Here is an 18,232-nt window from a genome sequence, read left to right as displayed (position 1 = left end):
TAACTAAAGGTAAAAACCAAAAGGTGCTGTAGCCTGAGGAGAATCAATAGTCAGTTCAGAGATACAGGTTACTGGGTCAGACTACAGAAATAGACTTCACTGGGCTGTGCTCTATTTGTTTAACTGTCTCATCCCAAGCTCTCAATAGCTCCTATTACATTGTTCCACATCAGCAGTGAATATATCTTCATAGTATTTCCAAAAAAATGTGCTTATTCTGAAGTGGATTCCTTTCAAAGGACAGAGGAGTGTGCACTCTTTTTCCTTTATTTTTTCATAGCACTATGTGCTTGCTGTGAACACTGACAAAACCATGCTGATGTATTTTATTTATTACTTATTGGAAAAGTTAGTGAACCCCTATGGTCTATGGTTACTTTTATTGCTAAACTATTCTGTTTCTTCATACAGATACCATAAAGTTTTAATTGGGGACTCTCACGTAAGCCTCAAAGTGAACATCTTGTGAAATAAAATAAAGCTGAAGTTGAGTTTTTATCTCAGAAGCTCCTGTTACTTGAAAAGGTTTGTTTGTTTTGCTGTTCTGTCTGTGATTGAGGAGATGCCTTTGTGGTTTGGATATTGAGTGTACAGTAATTGAGCAATAAGCATCTCTGTTTCGTGGGGCTGGTCTCCTGCAATCAGCAAAGTAAACATTAAATGAAATGAATTTCAGTAAAAATCAATAAAAGAAAACAAAATACAATGTACATAATGTCAGGATAAAGCAAAACTCAAAACAGGATAAACAGGAAGGAAACAGAATATTCCCAACAACTGATTGACTGTCTACTCATATGCCTGGACATGCACTGTATTCTTCCAGTGATACTGACTAGAAAATACAAAAGACATAAGAGAGGACATGACTGTGCGTGTTTATGTAGTTTCAGCCCTCATCAGACATTGTTTATGCCATATGAATTGGAAAATTTGTAAAAGTTGTAAATATTATTAGGATTAACTAGACATGGACATAATAGTGCAGTGGAGACATTTACGTAAAAGCCAGAGCCATCAAATGAATAGGTGGTGTTTAGCATCCTGGCATGGAGTTTCGATGTTATGCTGCATCAACAAGGGTCAAGTTTGTACCATTTTATCATCTTCAATGTGTGTTAAACATTTGCAAATTTAAAAAAGAAACTTATTTGTTTGAAAGAGAATTTCATGACTGACAAAGATTTAAGAGTACATGAAAATAATCTTATGTTTAAATATCAAAGAAATTATGTATAAAACTCAAAGTAAGATAGTCAAACCATACTTAAAAATCAGCAGATAAGAGAACACTCACAATTGGAAAGTATGTGTGAGAAAACACACAAAATCATAGTCAGGAACATTTTCTGTTGTTGAATCAATATTGTAATTTCTGTGTATCCTTGAGCAAGAAAGTCAACCCCTCTCTGTTCCAAAGACGCCACTGCACTATTTCATGTCTTTTTTCAATTTTTAAATGCACATGTGTGTATTTTTGGAAGGGCATATGAAAGGAAACAAAAGCCAAATTAGCACTCTGAAATCAGAATGAAGTAAGAAGTATTAAACACAGGTGTCAATTTCACACTTTTGATTAAGTTTGTGAACTCTTTTACTTTGGACCTCATTTGTTCTTCACGTCTTGGAGTTAGAGCAGGACTATGACCGCTTACTGACACCAGCAGCTGTCTCTAAAAGTTAACATGCACTACCGTCCCAACTAGGAAGATGAACAATGAGTGAATCATCCCATTGGCTTTCAAAGTCATTGCTACTCTTGTCTCCATATGTCAGCATGTATCATCTTTGCTCCTTGCAGGCAGGAAAAAAACGCAGCTGGCGTCCCCCTAGACCTTTTTACTGTATCATTTCATTTGTGGCCATTTGGCTTTTGAAAAGCTATTTGCACTGCCTAGTCTTTTTTTTAAAATACTTTATCTCTCTTCTTTTCCTCTTTTCCTGACCCCAAAGAGCAAAACGCTCTTTTTCTTGGTGGCCAGACAGCAAATACAGAGGTGGACCCTGCTGTCTGCTCCAGAATGTCACATCAGAGTGAGACGCAGACTGAGCTGAGACAGCCTCTCTGAATTCAACTGGCCTGTATTCAGCACAGCTGGAACAGCAATGAACAGGAAGTGAGGAAATAAAGAGTTTGGGTCCAGTTGCAAAGTCACAAGGGACATTTTTAAGTATCAAAACGTTTCACATGTGTTAGAAAGCCTCTACTCTGTTGGCCGTGTGGCGTTAGTTACTAGTGTTGTCCTTTCTTTACTGGAATACAAAACCACATCTCACGCTCTTCATCAGCAAAGGGTGGTGGTGCTTGACATCTATCATTTCAAACCTTTTTTTACTATTTAGGTCTATCTCCAGTGATTTTGTGATGTTATAAAGACCAGTTGATTTGTCTGTCCTGTGATGGGATGAGGAGCATGGATGGAGTCCATGTTCATTTCTGTGTTTTCATTATTTAATTTTGAAAATCATGCATCACCACAGGACTCCAGCATTTCCACCACCTTGATGACACTGTGGTTTTATTATTTCACTGCTTCAGTATGCATCATCTAAATTTTTACAATCAGATACACAGTATATGGAAATTTTAGATGAAACCATTCAATTGTTCTATATTTGTTATTCTTTATGCAATAATTTTGTATTTGCGTCAAACTTTCTTTTGAAATCAGCTGACCAATCTGGTCTCGCTCTTTCAACACTGTCATATTGAAAAATGATGTGTTCTGTTATTATTTCAGCCTAAATGAATTTGCTGATCTTTTTATTTGAAGGTGTTCCTTCATGACATGTTTGTCACACAGCTCCAGTGGCAAACACACGGACACTATCAGTATGATTATATCGGTGCTTCTTCGTGTTCTGTTACATTCAGTCAAATGAGCATCTACCTACGCAGACTGTCAGACACTGGCTGGATGGCAGATGGATGAACAGGCAGAGACTGAGCTGGAAGGAATTTATTGTTCATTTCCATATTTCAAATATATTTAAATTACGATTGATATCAATAAATCCAGAAATTTGTGTATGAATAATACAAACACATAAATGGTGATATATGGTGTATATGCTGAATATGTATCACTCATCACTATCAATGCCGTAGATTTGTTTTCACTGATACTTTGCTGAACTCTGTGACCTCGTCTCACAGATGACCACAGTGACCGTCTGCTCCTCTTCTCATCTCTCGTGTGTCTTCCTTCTCTGCTCAGCATGTACAGTACAGAACATCTTGGTATTTGTGAAGTCTGTGCTCTACAAGTGATGAATGATATATCCCTTGGGAAGGAAAAACACATCGCTCCTCATATCTTCAAAGCCTCTGTTTTTGTCCATACCAGTTCCTGCAGACGAACATTTTCTATCATCCTGTAGGCCAATATTTGACAATAAGCATTCACCACTGAAAATCGAGCCCACATTGCATTCTTAATCATCATTTTTATTTCTGCTTTGAACTATTGATTTGTGGTGCCTTTTTCGCAGTATTGAGTCAGCATGCCTGACGATAACTTAGATTGTGTGATGTGTGTGACACACCATGCAAATTCTTAATCTGATTTACGATTCCATGGTTCCTCAAAAGTTGAGTGAGACTTTAATATAGTAAAAATAAAAGCAAGGAAACAAAAATATTATAAAAAGAGATGCAGCTCACTTTTTCGACATTATTTCTCATGCATGGCCTGCATCTTGAGTATATGGAGTGTCATCCGTATAAAAAGAATCCTTCCAAATTGTGAACAAAGTAATGGATTGTGAATGACATTACTTCGAAAACAAAACAAAAAAAAGAAGAAACTTGTAACCTGTAAACCTGTGTTTCTTAGAAGTGGGACATTCAGGAAGGCTAAATAACTCAGTTGTGATGGCCCAGCATGACCCCTGCTCTACAGTGAATTAGCTCACCAGAAACTCTGACTTCTGACCCTAAAGGTCGCCCAAAACTTTCAGTCCTCATTAGCTTAGCTCACTTTAGCCTCAGTGAACAAAGGGTTGAAGGTTGCAGAGATGGAATGTGTCAGATTACAGGTGGGCGCTGCAAGTGCATGATATAAAAAATGATTATAAGGTGATTGGCACCTTTTCATTAAATCTGTGCTTTAGTTTCAATTCTCCTCTTCATGTTTAAATGGAGGAATGACTGAGTGAAATGCTTTGGTGATCACACAGTGTGATGGTTTTGGATGGCAGTTAATGAAGGCAGCTGTAGTTGCTAATGCAGCTGCTCTCTGACCCCTTTAAGTTTTAAGTAGCTATTTTAGCAGCCCAGAGGCAGAACCCAGACAGTTATGTTATTTTTGAGCTATTGTCCTTGAGCTGGTGAAAGAGGAGAAATTAGCTCTCAAACTGTCTCATGGATGAGTCCCAGACATTTTTATATGCTTAAAAGTACAACACATGGTTTTATGACTGTTTTTGTCTGTGCTCACTTCTCCTCAGGACCCACACACACACCTAGAAATCCTTTATATGTTGATAGGAGCAGGGCTGCAGGGATTACCGGTCAAAGAACAATTTAATCCACCACAGTTTATTCTTTGTATGTTTGAGTCATTCTCAGATCTCCACTATTGTGCCTCCCCTTCCCAGCACAGGCATCTGCTTGCTGGTAAAAGATGATTTCTCCTGCATAAAATGGCTTTAGTACATGGGAAAAAATGTTGGACTATTATTGAACCAAATGTGGTTTTTATAACCACTTTGGCAAATACTTGTTTTCCAAGATCCCCACTGTTAGAAGGCTATGTTTTAAAAAGACACTCTACTTTACAAGCACCTAAAAATCTCTGAAATCATCATATGATATTGATGCTCCACAACAGATCTGCACATTCACCCAAGCATTCCCATTTAATTTGCAATGTGTGTTGGTGGATTGTTTTCACTTATTTTTCATCATGGTGGCTTTATGAAACCTTATGAGACTGTAAGTGGGATTAAGGGCAGAACAAATAGCTTTGGCTTTGAGTAGTATGAAATAGACTTGAAATGGTTTGTAATATGCCTTGGTCCTACTCAGCACATAGGCTTGCAAATCTAGTGAAAACAATGGGTAGTCGTTTTATTATATTATACAGTATACTGTATTCTAAGCAGCTGCTACAGATATGAATATGCATCACGAGCCACGTTCTGAACCTCAAATGGAGGGTTTCCTATTGCTACAGCTGCTGATTGGCTTGCAGAGTGTTGAGGTAATGCTCGCTCACCCTCGTCTGCTCCACTGGCTGATAGAAAGAGATGAGATAATGCTCCTTTCTTACTAAGAAATATAGCGAAGATGTGATTGTGTGCATGTGTGCTGCATCCACTTTAGTTAAAGTGTGGTGTGTGTGTGTGTGTGTGTGTGTGTGTGTGTGTGTGTGTGTGTGTGTGTGTGTGTGTGTGTTTGCACATGCTGAAATGGTTGCTGTGATGTTAGTTTATTGATGTGTGGTGGGTGCCTTATTAATGAGTAAACAGTTGACTCACTATGACTAGCACTGGCAAGAACCTAAAGTCCCACTTCTGATTAAACAAAGTTATATAACAGAGTTCAGGCCAGGCAGTTTCATGTTTTTTGTGATAAATGGCAGGTATGGAAAATCAAGAATCGTTATGTGAAACACAGTATGGATATTGACCTTGGTGATGCTAGTCATCTTTAAGGAAGCAGGTGTGCTGATGTCCCAGTCCCTGGGAATTATCATCCACAGAGCCAAAGCTGAACGTGATGTCATTTTATTTTCTCTCGTAGCTGCTGACTGGGACTCTGGACGGGGAGCTGAGACTGTTTCAATCCTGCAGTGGGGCCCAAGTGTCTCATGACACCAGTGCTGCTGTGCAAAGCGTCCCCAACATGACTGCGTAATTACAGCAGGATGCTGCAAAGACCATGCAGGTTTCATTAAAACAGCTCCAAACCCCAGGATAGGGTTTCACTGGTAAAGGAAAGTTCTGTTTTTTGTTGTCTGTTAATCAAAAATAGATATGTTCAACCATGTTTAGTGTTTCTTGTTACATTTGCTCCTGTGTGTTCTTCTACTTCTTGGTTTCAAATTGTCTAAAGGGGCCACCTATTTTACGGCACTGGTCTTTATTAAGCTTTCCATATGCACATCATTTGGCCACTAAGGGATATCAATGGTTTGATGTAATGTGTTAGGTTTTTACCAGATTCATTTAACTGCATCATCTTGATGCAATATTTATCCAATTACAGATAATTACAGCTAAATTTGCCAAAAACTATTTTATTAACAGTCATTATTGCCGTCTGTTCAGTCACATTCTGGACGGTCAAGCATCAGATTTTGTTTGTTCAGTATGTGGAACAGATGTAGATCTATATAACTGGCTGTGACCGCTGCTTAGCAGAGCAGCTACACAAGCCTATGACATCAACTGGGTGCGACCTTGATGGCTGCCAGACACACAGATGCTACTACTGTATACTGACACACCCATCCACACTGTCTGAGCTGTACATTTACTTTCCTGTATCTCAGTCACTATGAAATGTGCTGACAAAGTCACACTGATCTGTAATAAGAATAAGAATGTAATTATAAGAACATAATAATCAAAGTGAAATTTTACATTTTTTACAAGTGATACAATGTTGGTAATGTGTCTGTCAAGAAGAAATAAAATGGTGTTTACTGGCTGCCTGATTGTTTTGTTTTTTTCTATAGTATATGCATGCTGTTGCTATTGGAAATATTTAGTACAATACATTATACGATTAAATATAGTAACTTGTACTATTTGAGATTTTAAAAAACAAAAGATAATTATTGGAGGCTACATCGTGTATGCTCTCAAATTCAATATTAAGTCTTTTTTTAAATATAATCACATTTTGATAAGTGATTAATATTCATATGGGATGCTTCACTGGCAGCTACTTTAATATCTGGGCTCAATTCTCCTTTTTTCTTGACCAGCGAACTCTCTCACTGTGCTACTGTTATCACTGTCAACATGTTATTACCCACAGCTAAGTCTTGAAAGAGGCTGACGGAAAATTCTGTCTATCTGGAATGGAATGGAATATCAAGCGTTACTCATCCACAGTCCATTAGGAAAAGACATTGTATTTGACACATTATGTAACACTGATGATAGAATGATAACTCTACTGATAGGTCATCTTAAGTCCCTCAGATGGAGGACTGTTTTCTTTAATTGATACAGAGGCAGTCTGCTTGTGAAGACTGTTCTCTGTGCAGCACCAACCTCAGTCAGATGAAATATAGCTGAAGCTGTGCCATATCACTTTCTAGTTGTTATACATTAAAGAAAGCAGAGCTAAAGCTGCTTAGGATTTATGGAGTGGTACCTATTTTTGTCATACGCCACATGATGGATGTATGTGTATGAGGTTTTTTTTTAGTTTTTTTCTTAAATGCCACAAATATAGGTATGAGCTGGCAAGGCTGACTCTGCCCTGTCATGGTGAGCTTTAGTGTTCCTGCGAGCAGCAGAGACTTTCTACTGGAACACAACATTATAAATTATTGTCTTTGGAGTAAATTTATGTAGCCATGTTCTTTCTCCATTTTAATGTGCTGGAATGTGTGCGAGTCTGCGTAGGTGTGTGTTTGTGTGTGTGTGTGTGCCTCAGTATCTTCTTCCCTTGAATGAATTAACCTGCTACACCAAGATTCAGTCAGCGCACATTCTCAAAGTGATATATTAGTATACACGCACATTCCTTGTCTTTGTGAGGTCGTTTTTGGTGCACTCCCTGCATTGATCTCACCACTAAAGAATGGCGTGTTTATACTTGCAAATAAAAGGATTTAAAGGACAACCACACCCGTACATCATAATGCAATCTGGTCCAAAATTTGATCTCCTACAACACTAAATAAATAAAAGTCATGCGATTTGACAGGAAGAAGAACTTGGTCGCCTCCAGTTTTACAGAGTAGTAGGACATCAGATATATGACAGAACTGAACAGCCACATCACAGCACAGTCACATTAGTTCAAAACTAACAATCTAGATGGAAATCTTTCCTCTCAGCATCATCTACAACTCAAATAGAGTGTTTGCATGCTTGTGACATTGCCTGTGAAGTATTTTGGTTTGTTCACTGGCTCTCTGGTCTGTGGCCTGGCCTGATCTCTGAATGCAAGTCTTTACTTTTCTTCATGAATACTTTTATATAAAGTAGACCAAGATATATACATCATGAGGCACGTGCACTGTAATGATCCCCAAAAGACCTTTGAGGATCTCTGCTCTTTAGTTTTCACTAACTTAGTGGAACTCAGTCAAGGGAGGGAAATATTTGCACTCATCAAAAAATGCCGTCATATAGCCGGGACTCATGCAAGTCTCACGAAAATCTTCTCTGAATATCATATGGCTTCTAAGTGGCCAGACTGAAAGATATTGAGTTGGTAATCTTTGAGATTAGTAATATCTGTTTTGCAAGGTTTTATGACTGACTTGCACAAATACAAAAGTGATTCAGTTGATTAGAGCTTTAAAATGCTGCTTTTTTGTTAAACACATGGACTGTAGCACGAGCTGTTTGTAAATCCATCATTAAGTTTAGTCTTGTGTTAAGTCTTTCTCAAGTTCTTAGTAAGTATTGGCTAGTTTCAACAAATAAGTTAGAGCCATTAAAGGAGCAGTGTGTAAGATTTAGAAGGATCATAAATATTGTCAGAAACTGAAAATACAAATAATAATAAAAGATCAGATAAACTTAACTGTCAATACTATGTGGATACATCATAATCTAGTTTTATTTCTATTTGAATACCTGGAGAGATATGTGTGTGTTTTAGAGTGAGCAGTATTCATGCCGTTTATTGTGAGAGGGAAATATCCAAATATGGTAAGCTAACACTTGTTGTTTGACTATTAAATTATTGGCATAAATTTTGCTTATTTAAGGTGTGGTGTGTTTTTCCTGTGAAATTTAAAGTGTCATGTCATCTAATGTTGACATTATTTCCTGTAATCTCTTTTACTCTTCAGTCCAAACAGTTCCACCTGGCTGTTAGTAGGTGTAAATATTAAGAATAAAATCATCTCTACATGAGCTCTTGTTTGTGTGAAGCTATTGGTTTTAATTTAGTGATGTGTAAACCACCACTAAGTAAATTATTGCATTATAACTAGCAGAAGTTTCAACTTCTGAACAGCTGGTGCAACTCCTGGCATAATGTCGGGATCAGACAACACAATATCAGTCCTGACACAACAGTTACGAGACGCTGGGAAGAAAAATGAGTATTGGGCGTGATAGTTGTTAATTTTATTGCATGTTCTGTGATGTCACATCTGAATACCTCACAACGTCCTGACAAAAAGGCTAGCATGTCACATTTTTGTTTGGGGGGTTTTCAACTTTGTAGTCTGCAGTGTCACACCATCAAGTTACAACAAAAATGTATGACTCTCTGATCGCTGCTTAATGTGACGGAATGACCATGTTAAAAAGTTTAACACCGGCACATTTCTCTGGGGTAAAAAAATCTGTTGCACAGGAAGTGATACATTTCATGACTCCAGCAACAGTAGCATACATGGAAGAAAATGGGTAATTAGCATAAACAGGAATCACTTATGTGAAATCACAAATCAATCATGAAAAATATTTGACTGTAATACCTACAAGAAACTTTTCACCTAAAGTCTTCACACAGAAATAGTTGCACTTAATTTAGAGTATCACTTTACACAAGTCTGCATTCCTAACGGGGAAATAAAAGTACCAGTGACTGTGTAAACCCCCAACATGTCTTCCTCTTATGTGTTCTTGTTACTTTTCATATATACTTCTTTGTACAGTGTGTGTTTAAACTTTCACTTTCACAAAGTGCGCTTTTTAAAAAATGGCGCATGTGTTAGGCAGCCTGTGTTTCTCCTTATCTGGTCTATGAATTACACAGAATCATATTTTTGGCTTGATAGATACAGCACATGTGCCGGTGTAGGCCTTCCGTCTCTGACCACAGTACATATAAGTTAACTGCGAAGGATGAACATGGGTGTTAAGTTATAGAGTGACTAGTAAAGATTGGTGAAATATGCAGACAAAGGAAAAGCCAGACCGGGAAACCGGTGTCTTTGTTCTTGAGTGTGTCCTCAGCTGTTCTGGGCTGCTGTGTGCAGACAACGACGGAAATACAGATTAGTAGCAGATGGTGTCATCCAGGGTACAAGGCATAAACATTCAAGTGCTTAACACTCAGATAAATCAACACAAGATCCTTGCGGAGTTAGCAAGGAAAATGGGGAAAACAGGAGCACGTAATATGAGGTGCCAGATCACTGAACAAGACTGGGGCCACTCAGGAACCCTGTCGAGCTTTTAAAATCTCTTCAGCTCTGTTTGCATTACATTCGCTTGCCTATCAGAGCCATATTTGAATCCAAACATTGTTATGATGGCATATTTGCTGCAGTAAAGACTATTCCAAGTTTTTATTTGAGTCATAAAAGAAGAACTGGTTTGTTAAGCGTACGGTCTTTGCAGGGTCCTCACGAGGTTAAGATTCTTCGTCTGCTCCATTAAGCCAAGGTGCAAGGGTGAGATGAGATGATAGTTTGGCATCTGAGTATAAACCATCAAGTCTCTGCACATTTCTCAGGTTCATTAACTCACCCCATCAACTTAAACTCCAACCTTATGCTGACACAGAGATAGCATTTCAACATCAACCTCTACCATTAGCAAATTCCTTTGTTTTTATGGCTGAATTTATTCCCTAAAAGAGGCAATTTTATGTTTTCCTCTCTAATCGTGTTTAACCAATCTGGAGAATTAACAGCACATGTGGTCGAGCTGCACTTCAGTGGATGGATGTGATTGGTATGCATATCTCCATGTGTAGCCTTTTAATCGTGCTGCTATTGGTTTGTGATATCACAGTTACGAAACTCTTTGCCTTTGTTTTTAATGTTTTATTATTGTCATAAAATGAACAAACAAAAAGCTTTGAAGAGAAAGATGTGCTCACTATTACTGGAAATCAAAGCAAGCTATATGTATGTATGTATTTATATATCATCTGTTATCCTGCACTTGAATTTAATTTTCAGGTTGTGTGGTTTCCAACTAACCATGGCTATCACCTGCCTGACTAACGTGTCGTGGCATTGCTTTATTTCATATGGTGCCAGGCTTTCATACCCTCAAATGACCTCCAAATCAGCAGTGAGGCAAATGTCTCAAAATATAATTTGCTTCAGCACTGAATGCGCTGGCTATTGCAGAGACATAGACAAATGTTATTCCCTCACCGTGGCAGCATCAAACTAATTTACCCTGAATGCTTAAAACCTTTTGGTGTACAGACAGAAGCAGGATGCCAGCTACAAAACCTGGAGTCAATAATGAGCAGGAAATTCTCCTCTGGAACATTTGGTATTCTTCAACATATCATTCCTGCTAACTGCACCTATCCTCAGTGTGTTTTCAATGATCTTGCATCAAAGTCCAACAGGCAGTACATTCCCTTTTCCACTTGACAATATGCAATAGTGAGGGGCTTCATTTTAGAATTGTGCCAAAGGCAAAATATTACCCAGTTTTACTGTTTAAATGATAAAAATGTGTCATTGTAGCTTTAAAGATAAATGGTAAAGAGGTGTGTTAGAGAAAAAATAATGATTAAAGCTGCACTAAATAGGTTACTGAATAATCAAATCACTATGTGTAATGTGAGAAATGTTTACCCATAGCAATGAACTTGCAGAGGTCTGACACCCGACATTGGTTCTCTCAGCTCTACAGAGCATTTTAATAGCTTTGACCTTCTTATTTTGGTTTTATATCCTGCAAATTTGAGTCTCACCTCTCTCATTAACCACAGCAAGAAGCTAAACATAGGTCCGTTATATGTTTTGCAGGAATTGGTGAAGACAGGGATATAAAGAAAGTCACTGAAGGAGAGTAAATTTGACAGGCTAACATAAAACTGACTCCAAATCAGGGCTAAAATTGCTGATTGTGTAAAGAGGCAGCCGTTTGCAAACACTTTAGCCATATTAGCCATGTAACTAGAGTGTGATGTTCAGGTTGTTGTGGAGTTCAGGCCCCCAAATGGCCAAAAAACAGGTTAATACTGCTTTAAATGTTTTTTTACTTTAAATAGAGGGTTACTTATTGCACTGTGTATCACTTACTCAGACATACAGTACCAGTCAAAAAACAAAAGTTTGGACACACTTTATGTGAAGAGCTTAATCATGTGTATTCGTACATGTCCACTTGACACAAAGTATACCAAATAGACACTTGTGCATGGTTACAAAGAACAAAAGTAATAAGCTACATACACTGGTCTAAAGGTTTGATCAGTGATGGGCCACAAAAGACATATGCTTTGACTATAAAACCATATAGAGTGCCATTTGGAAGTAGTTCAAATTAAATGTTATACTTTAAGTAGTTGAAGAAACAATGATTTTAGGGTAAGAAATGTGGTTCTTTGTGTCTTTAGTTGCTAAATGCTCCACTGTGTTCACCAGCTAGTTGCTAACTGCTCATTAAGCTTGTTTGCCTGGCGTGTGGTGCTGGGCAAGTACTGTACAATGAGTGAAAACAAATAAGATGATGAGAGTGTTGACACTCAAAAGAGCAATGGTATACTGTAAAGTTGTGTGCTATAAAACCAAATGAGTGATCAGAAAAGTACTTCATATAGCTGAATCAGGTAATAAGTCTCTATGGTTGTGTCATTGTGAGGGACCCTTTTTCACTTCACAGTCATTGGTGCTTTGTAACAAAGGTGCTCCACTGATTTTACTTATGAAGATCATCTTACTATAAAGCCTTTTTTTTGTTAAAACAAATTATCTGTATTGAAAAATATGTAACAAATAAATGTAGTGAAGAAGAAAGTGAAGTGCAGGTATAAAGTAGCATACAATGGAAATAATCAACTTAAATACATGTAGCCTGGAATTGTCCTTGATGTTGCTTACTTTCCCACCACTGGAAATAGATGTAGTATGAAATAGATGTTGAATTGTTACATAATTATTAGCTGAATGTAAGTAAGTTAGTTCTTCTCATCAGCCATAACAATGCAGTGATGAGCTTGTATAGGCAGTGGAGATTCAGCTATGCTGTAGCACCTTCTGTGCCCAGGGACCCAAGGCCAGAGCTCCTCCTCCTCTCCGCTACACTGAAGAGATCTCACTCTTACTTTGTTCTCTCTCTCTCACACACAACACTGTTCATGTTGCCGTCTTTCAGTATCCACACACATCAATGTATTTCTAGGTCATGCGTGGTTATCCCCTCAAGATTTTTCTGTCAGTTTTCTGTAAAATGAACCCATATTTCTCCCACTTCTTAAGCTTTAATACATTTGCTCAATATATCTTACTTCTCTGTCATAACTACACATCCCATCAGCACAAGGAGGAAAATGGGAATCTGGAAGTCATTACCAAGTGATTGCATCTTCGAAATGAAAATGAAATTGCGAGAAAAGAGGGTGGAAGTGAAATGGTGATTGTTCTCATGTAATCCCACAACCATTAACTTAAATGTAGGTAAGTATGATCAATGTGAAACTAAGGGAGTCACAACTATTACTACTTTCCTTCATTTATCCTTCTTTTTTTTGAAGTTCAGAACTTAAGCCTGGCCTGTTTGTATTTCAGACCTGACTTTGGAGGTTACCCTCTTTAGGCACTTTGCTTGTGTTCAAGTCCAGCAGCTCAAATACACATCTGGGAAGAAACCTTAGTCCAGTGAACAGTTTGACGCCTGATGACATCAGTATGACAAGCAGCGTTGAATAAAGCTGGCATTGTTTTGCACCTCTCTAAACATGAGCAACCAGCAGGCAATTAATGGGGTCCTCACAGCCTGCCATCCTCCAACAATCCTGCAGGCAACAAAGGAAGTAAACAAGATTTCCCGTGTTCATCCTTCCACTCAGGATATTGTCTAAGTGCACAAACAAAAGTTTGGCAGGTCGACATTTTGAGCAGCAGCATTTGATTTTGTACTCATTGTGACAGTGCAGTTGAAAGATTGCCCTGATGATGTTACCCTATGTTGCTAGGATTCCAAGTTTAATATCACTCAGGAAATATTCTGATTGTGCTGAATTTACAAATCATGTATCAACAAATCCCACCCACATAGGTCACATAAACTGGAGAGGAGAACAAGTCAAACATTGGTTATCTTATTATGATGTAATGCCTGTTCTAAGCCAAGATATGTGAGCCATTTTTATATGAAAACTGGAATTAGAAGCTTTGAAAGCAAACATGTGGTACTCTGGAAACAAGTACTCAAGTTCTTTGTGTTGGTTTATACACGTTGTATGTAAAAGACTCCGCTATCCCTACAATTTTAGTTCATGTACTGTGATCATGTTGATACTAGTGCTCCAGATCACCATTAAACCCTTGATGACAGTGCAGTTTACTTTCTGGCATCACTGGTCCCAGCTCGGTGAAGTATAGGATGTCTAGTGTGTCAATACACAGTTAGAACTTCCTTAAAAGCTGGAAAAACAAAGTGGAAGTCCTGCTGTGTTGCATTTTAATGATTAATAGTATGTACAGATCAGCCTCAATGTTTTTTACAGTTTTCTTGTTCCCTGTTGACTTCTCAATTGCCTCACAAAACCTGTGAGAACAATTCACAGAGTACTGTTCTGTAAAAAGAAGCCTGTGGTCGAGTTGAGTGACTGAAATGTTGCTGAAAATGACTACCTGTAACAATCCGTCTCACTTAGAGAGCACAAGCTGTGAATTTCTTTTTAGAAAAAGGTTTGTTTTTCTCTTATTTCTTTGACAAAATTTTTTGGCAGGACATTGTGGTGATGTTTCAGGAATTAGATGAATATGGATCGTGTCATAGTGACATTTTGAGGGCGTCCAGACATGTCATCCCATCCCTGCTTCTTTGTCATGAAAATGTGTAGAAACTGGCACTGACTCACAGAAACTGTAGTAATTATTGTGCTAGTTGATTGGTAGTTGCTGTGATGTGGCTCCATACATCAGCCATAAACCATAAACTGTCTCATCAGGTCAAGTGAAGGAGCATGGTAGGTAGGTAGATACATTTTGCAGACAGAAAATAAGCCAGAGTACGCAAGTGTTTAAATTTAGGGAATAGACAAAAACAAATGAAGTCAGTGAGAGTTGAGTGACCTGTGTTTGGCAGGTCAGGAAGGAAACAGAATAATATTTTGACAGTGAAAATTGCTATTATAAAACATCTTGAAAAAAAAACGCCTGAATCTCCAGCCTTGGTATTTTTTAGGCAGACTATGTCTACAACAATGGTATATCTCTGTGAGGTTGAGAAGTCTGGGATCACATTTAATCCAATCCAATAATTCTCAGGGGGGCATGAATGTCTTGACCAAATTTCATGGTGACTCATCCAATAGTTCTTGAGACATTTCACTCAAAGCCACATAATGTCACCCTTATGGTGGTTCCCGAGGAAAAGTCAGGGGATCACCAAAGTCACCTGGATATATCATCTGAAGACCATTAATGTGTGAAAGTGCTAATTTATCAAGTAGATGTTGAGATATTTCACAGGTTTAAGAGGATATTTTATGCACCTTTACAGGTTTATAATTTGAATCTATGGCTCCACTCGAATATCTCTGCATGATTAACAGTTCCAGAAGCTTCTAATTTATCTTATACTGACTCTTTATGCAGTCCTTCAGTTGAACCTCAGTCTGAAACACACTGTTTAAGCCTGTCTCCTTAAGGCCCTTCTCCTGATAAGCCCAGTCTGTTGTGATCAGCTGATATGCCACGTCAACAAACTGTAATAGTGGGATATCAATTCTTTCTCTTTCCTTCAAGTCAAAATGTCAACTCCTCAAATGCATCCGTACACATTAGAACCTGAATCCAATCTGTTGCAAACCTTAAGCTAGCATGGCTCAATCTATTCTTTTCCCCTTGTAGATTAATCTTCTCTGTTTGCTACAGCATTGAGAAGAACTCTCCCTGTCTGTTCCAGTGATGTGGACTGTGCTCAAATATTGCACAAACTGTGCCACATGAATAAAGGCAGGTTTGTTAGGCTTGCAGAGGTCTAAAACATTTAGCTGCTGGTGAAGACTATAACAAAATTAATCTTATCAATGATTATACCAAACATCCAGGTTATAGTTTGAAAAACAAGACAAGCAACAAACACACAACTAAGTTTTGCCCTTCAAAAATATTTTATTCTCATTATACATCAGTGTATTCTTTACATGAATGTATTCATCTAAATGAAAGCAATAATGTGTCCATTAATGGTATTGCTGTAATGATGATGACATGCACACACTTACTTTGGCTTTGGAGCTTCAAGATTCATGGTTTAATCATAAACAACCTAAGCTCAGTAGCAACTGTAGAAAGTGGAAAGTACAGTAAGTAAGTAAGTAAAGAGGACAGTCAGTGACATCCAAAGAAATGTGTCTTCTCTCCAGATATTTAAATACTTTACATATCGATTGTCCTGCAAACAGAGCCGTCATTCCATTTGGGAGATTATGCAAGGATATTTTACAATGCCAGCCATTCTGGCCAAATTTGTTTCATTGGCATTACTCAACTTCTGGCATGATCAACATAAAGGAACTATTTGAAGTAAATCTTTACTTAAAAAGACCATTTCTATTTAAACTCTTTATTTTTCTCACTCCCAAAACTGTTGTAATTTACAGAGGATGTGATTTGCATGTTACATGTGTCACTCTCTCCAGTTCTCAGTAGTTTAAACATTTCAGGTGCCAGATTTCCCCTTTGGATTGCGCTCCTGAGTCACACTGAACCTTTCTTTTTTCTTTTTTTTTTGGGTTAAAAACACATAAACTTCAATGGTGAAGTCACGACTTGGAGAAGAGGAGTGGAAACTATAGTTGTTTATCAACCAAACTGACATCCATCACCTTCAGTTCATGACTCCTCCAGATCTCTGGTGTTTGTTGCATTAATAGAGGAATCCAAGTTTATGCGTGGATCTTTGCTGCGTACTAGGCAAGCATTGGCTCATGGTGTGTCCAACTGACCAAAAGAGTTTTCAAAAAATATCTTAAGGGATAAAGATGGAAATTTCGGTTGAGTAAATTCTCTGTTTTGGTCAAGATTTTAGAGGAATGTGTTCTTGATGTTTTTCTCTGGCATAGTTTGGTCTGAACAAGTCACATACGGATCTATTGCCACCTATTCTTCTCTCCCCATTTGTAAATAATGTGTGACTTTTGTCAGCTGTAATTACTGCAATTGCAATAAGTTTAATTTCCACTGCCTCCAGTTGCTCTGCAGTGGTTCCACCTTTTTAATTTGAAAACTGACTAGTAAATCCATTTTCCCCAGTGAAGTGGTGTTGAAGTTGCATAGTTTACTTGACATTTTAACCATTTTCCATTGATACTACTGGGTAAATGCTGACATTGATTGCTTTCTTGTGTATAAAAAGTGTCATTTTAAAGGTCTAAAAGTAGTATTTGTAATTTGAGTATGTATCCAGCAAAAGGTTACAATCCGATTATATGGCACTCAAAACTTGACAGTGTTTTTCTTCCATAACCAATGTTATAACCTTGATGATTGATGGTTTAAAAGCAACAAATTCAAGTAGATTTGAACCCCGAATCTCGAGAAACTACAACTGACAGTTGCACTACCAATTTTAATAAGTGCAAGTCTGGGGAGCATTTCAAGTTTTTCCACCCCTGACAGCATTAATCCGATGTTCTCTGGTCACTGCAGAATGCTTTTATCATCAGTGGGCATAATTATATTCTTGTATGTCTGACAAACTGTTCACTACTGTTTCTAATTTATGTCAGCCTAGTGAATCCATTTTGCTGAAAGGCAGTCACCCAATTTGGTAAGAAACTGTCTGTTCCTCACCCCCTTTTTTCCTCTAAATGGAATGAACATTTCCAATTGACGCAAACCCTCCCAGCTACGTATCCTATTGGTACACAAAGGAATACCCACATCCAGTCCCTCAACATGGGCTCCAAAACTGAAACGTATCAGCTTTTCTTTGTCTGACACCGCATAGGGAAGTCTTGGCAAAAATCTGATGATCTCCAGACTTAAGACACTTCTTGCCAGCGAAGTGAAAGCATCCAAAGTATCTATTGCATTAGGGGTCATTTCATGTTTTTCCCCCTTTCTCACATTGTTGACATAGCAGAGATTCTCAGTTTGAGTTATTTATATTTTGTGTGTTTTGAATTAGATCACTTTTTTGGTCAAAATGTAGT

At 37.9% G+C, this 18,232-nt stretch overlaps 1 protein-coding gene across 1 annotated transcript in view; it reads left to right on the top strand.

Annotated features, from left to right (window-relative positions):
* wdr27 (WD repeat domain 27) overlaps positions 1-5,949 on the top strand; it is a 43,441-nt gene extending 37,492 nt beyond the window's left edge. Inside the window, exon 24 of the mRNA XM_053332752.1 lies at positions 5,747-5,949. Within this exon, the coding sequence (XP_053188727.1) occupies positions 5,747-5,860 (114 nt within the window). The 3' untranslated portion in view covers positions 5,861-5,949. The remainder of the gene's footprint in view (positions 1-5,746) is intronic.
* Positions 5,950-18,232: the final 12,283 nt, after the last annotated feature.

Source organism: Scomber japonicus, chromosome 14 (assembly GCF_027409825.1).
Source record: "Scomber japonicus isolate fScoJap1 chromosome 14, fScoJap1.pri, whole genome shotgun sequence".
NCBI lineage: Eukaryota > Metazoa > Chordata > Actinopteri > Scombriformes > Scombridae > Scomber > Scomber japonicus.
The sequence above is the reverse complement of the archived record's forward strand: the minus strand, read 5'-3'. Positions and strand labels throughout refer to the sequence as shown.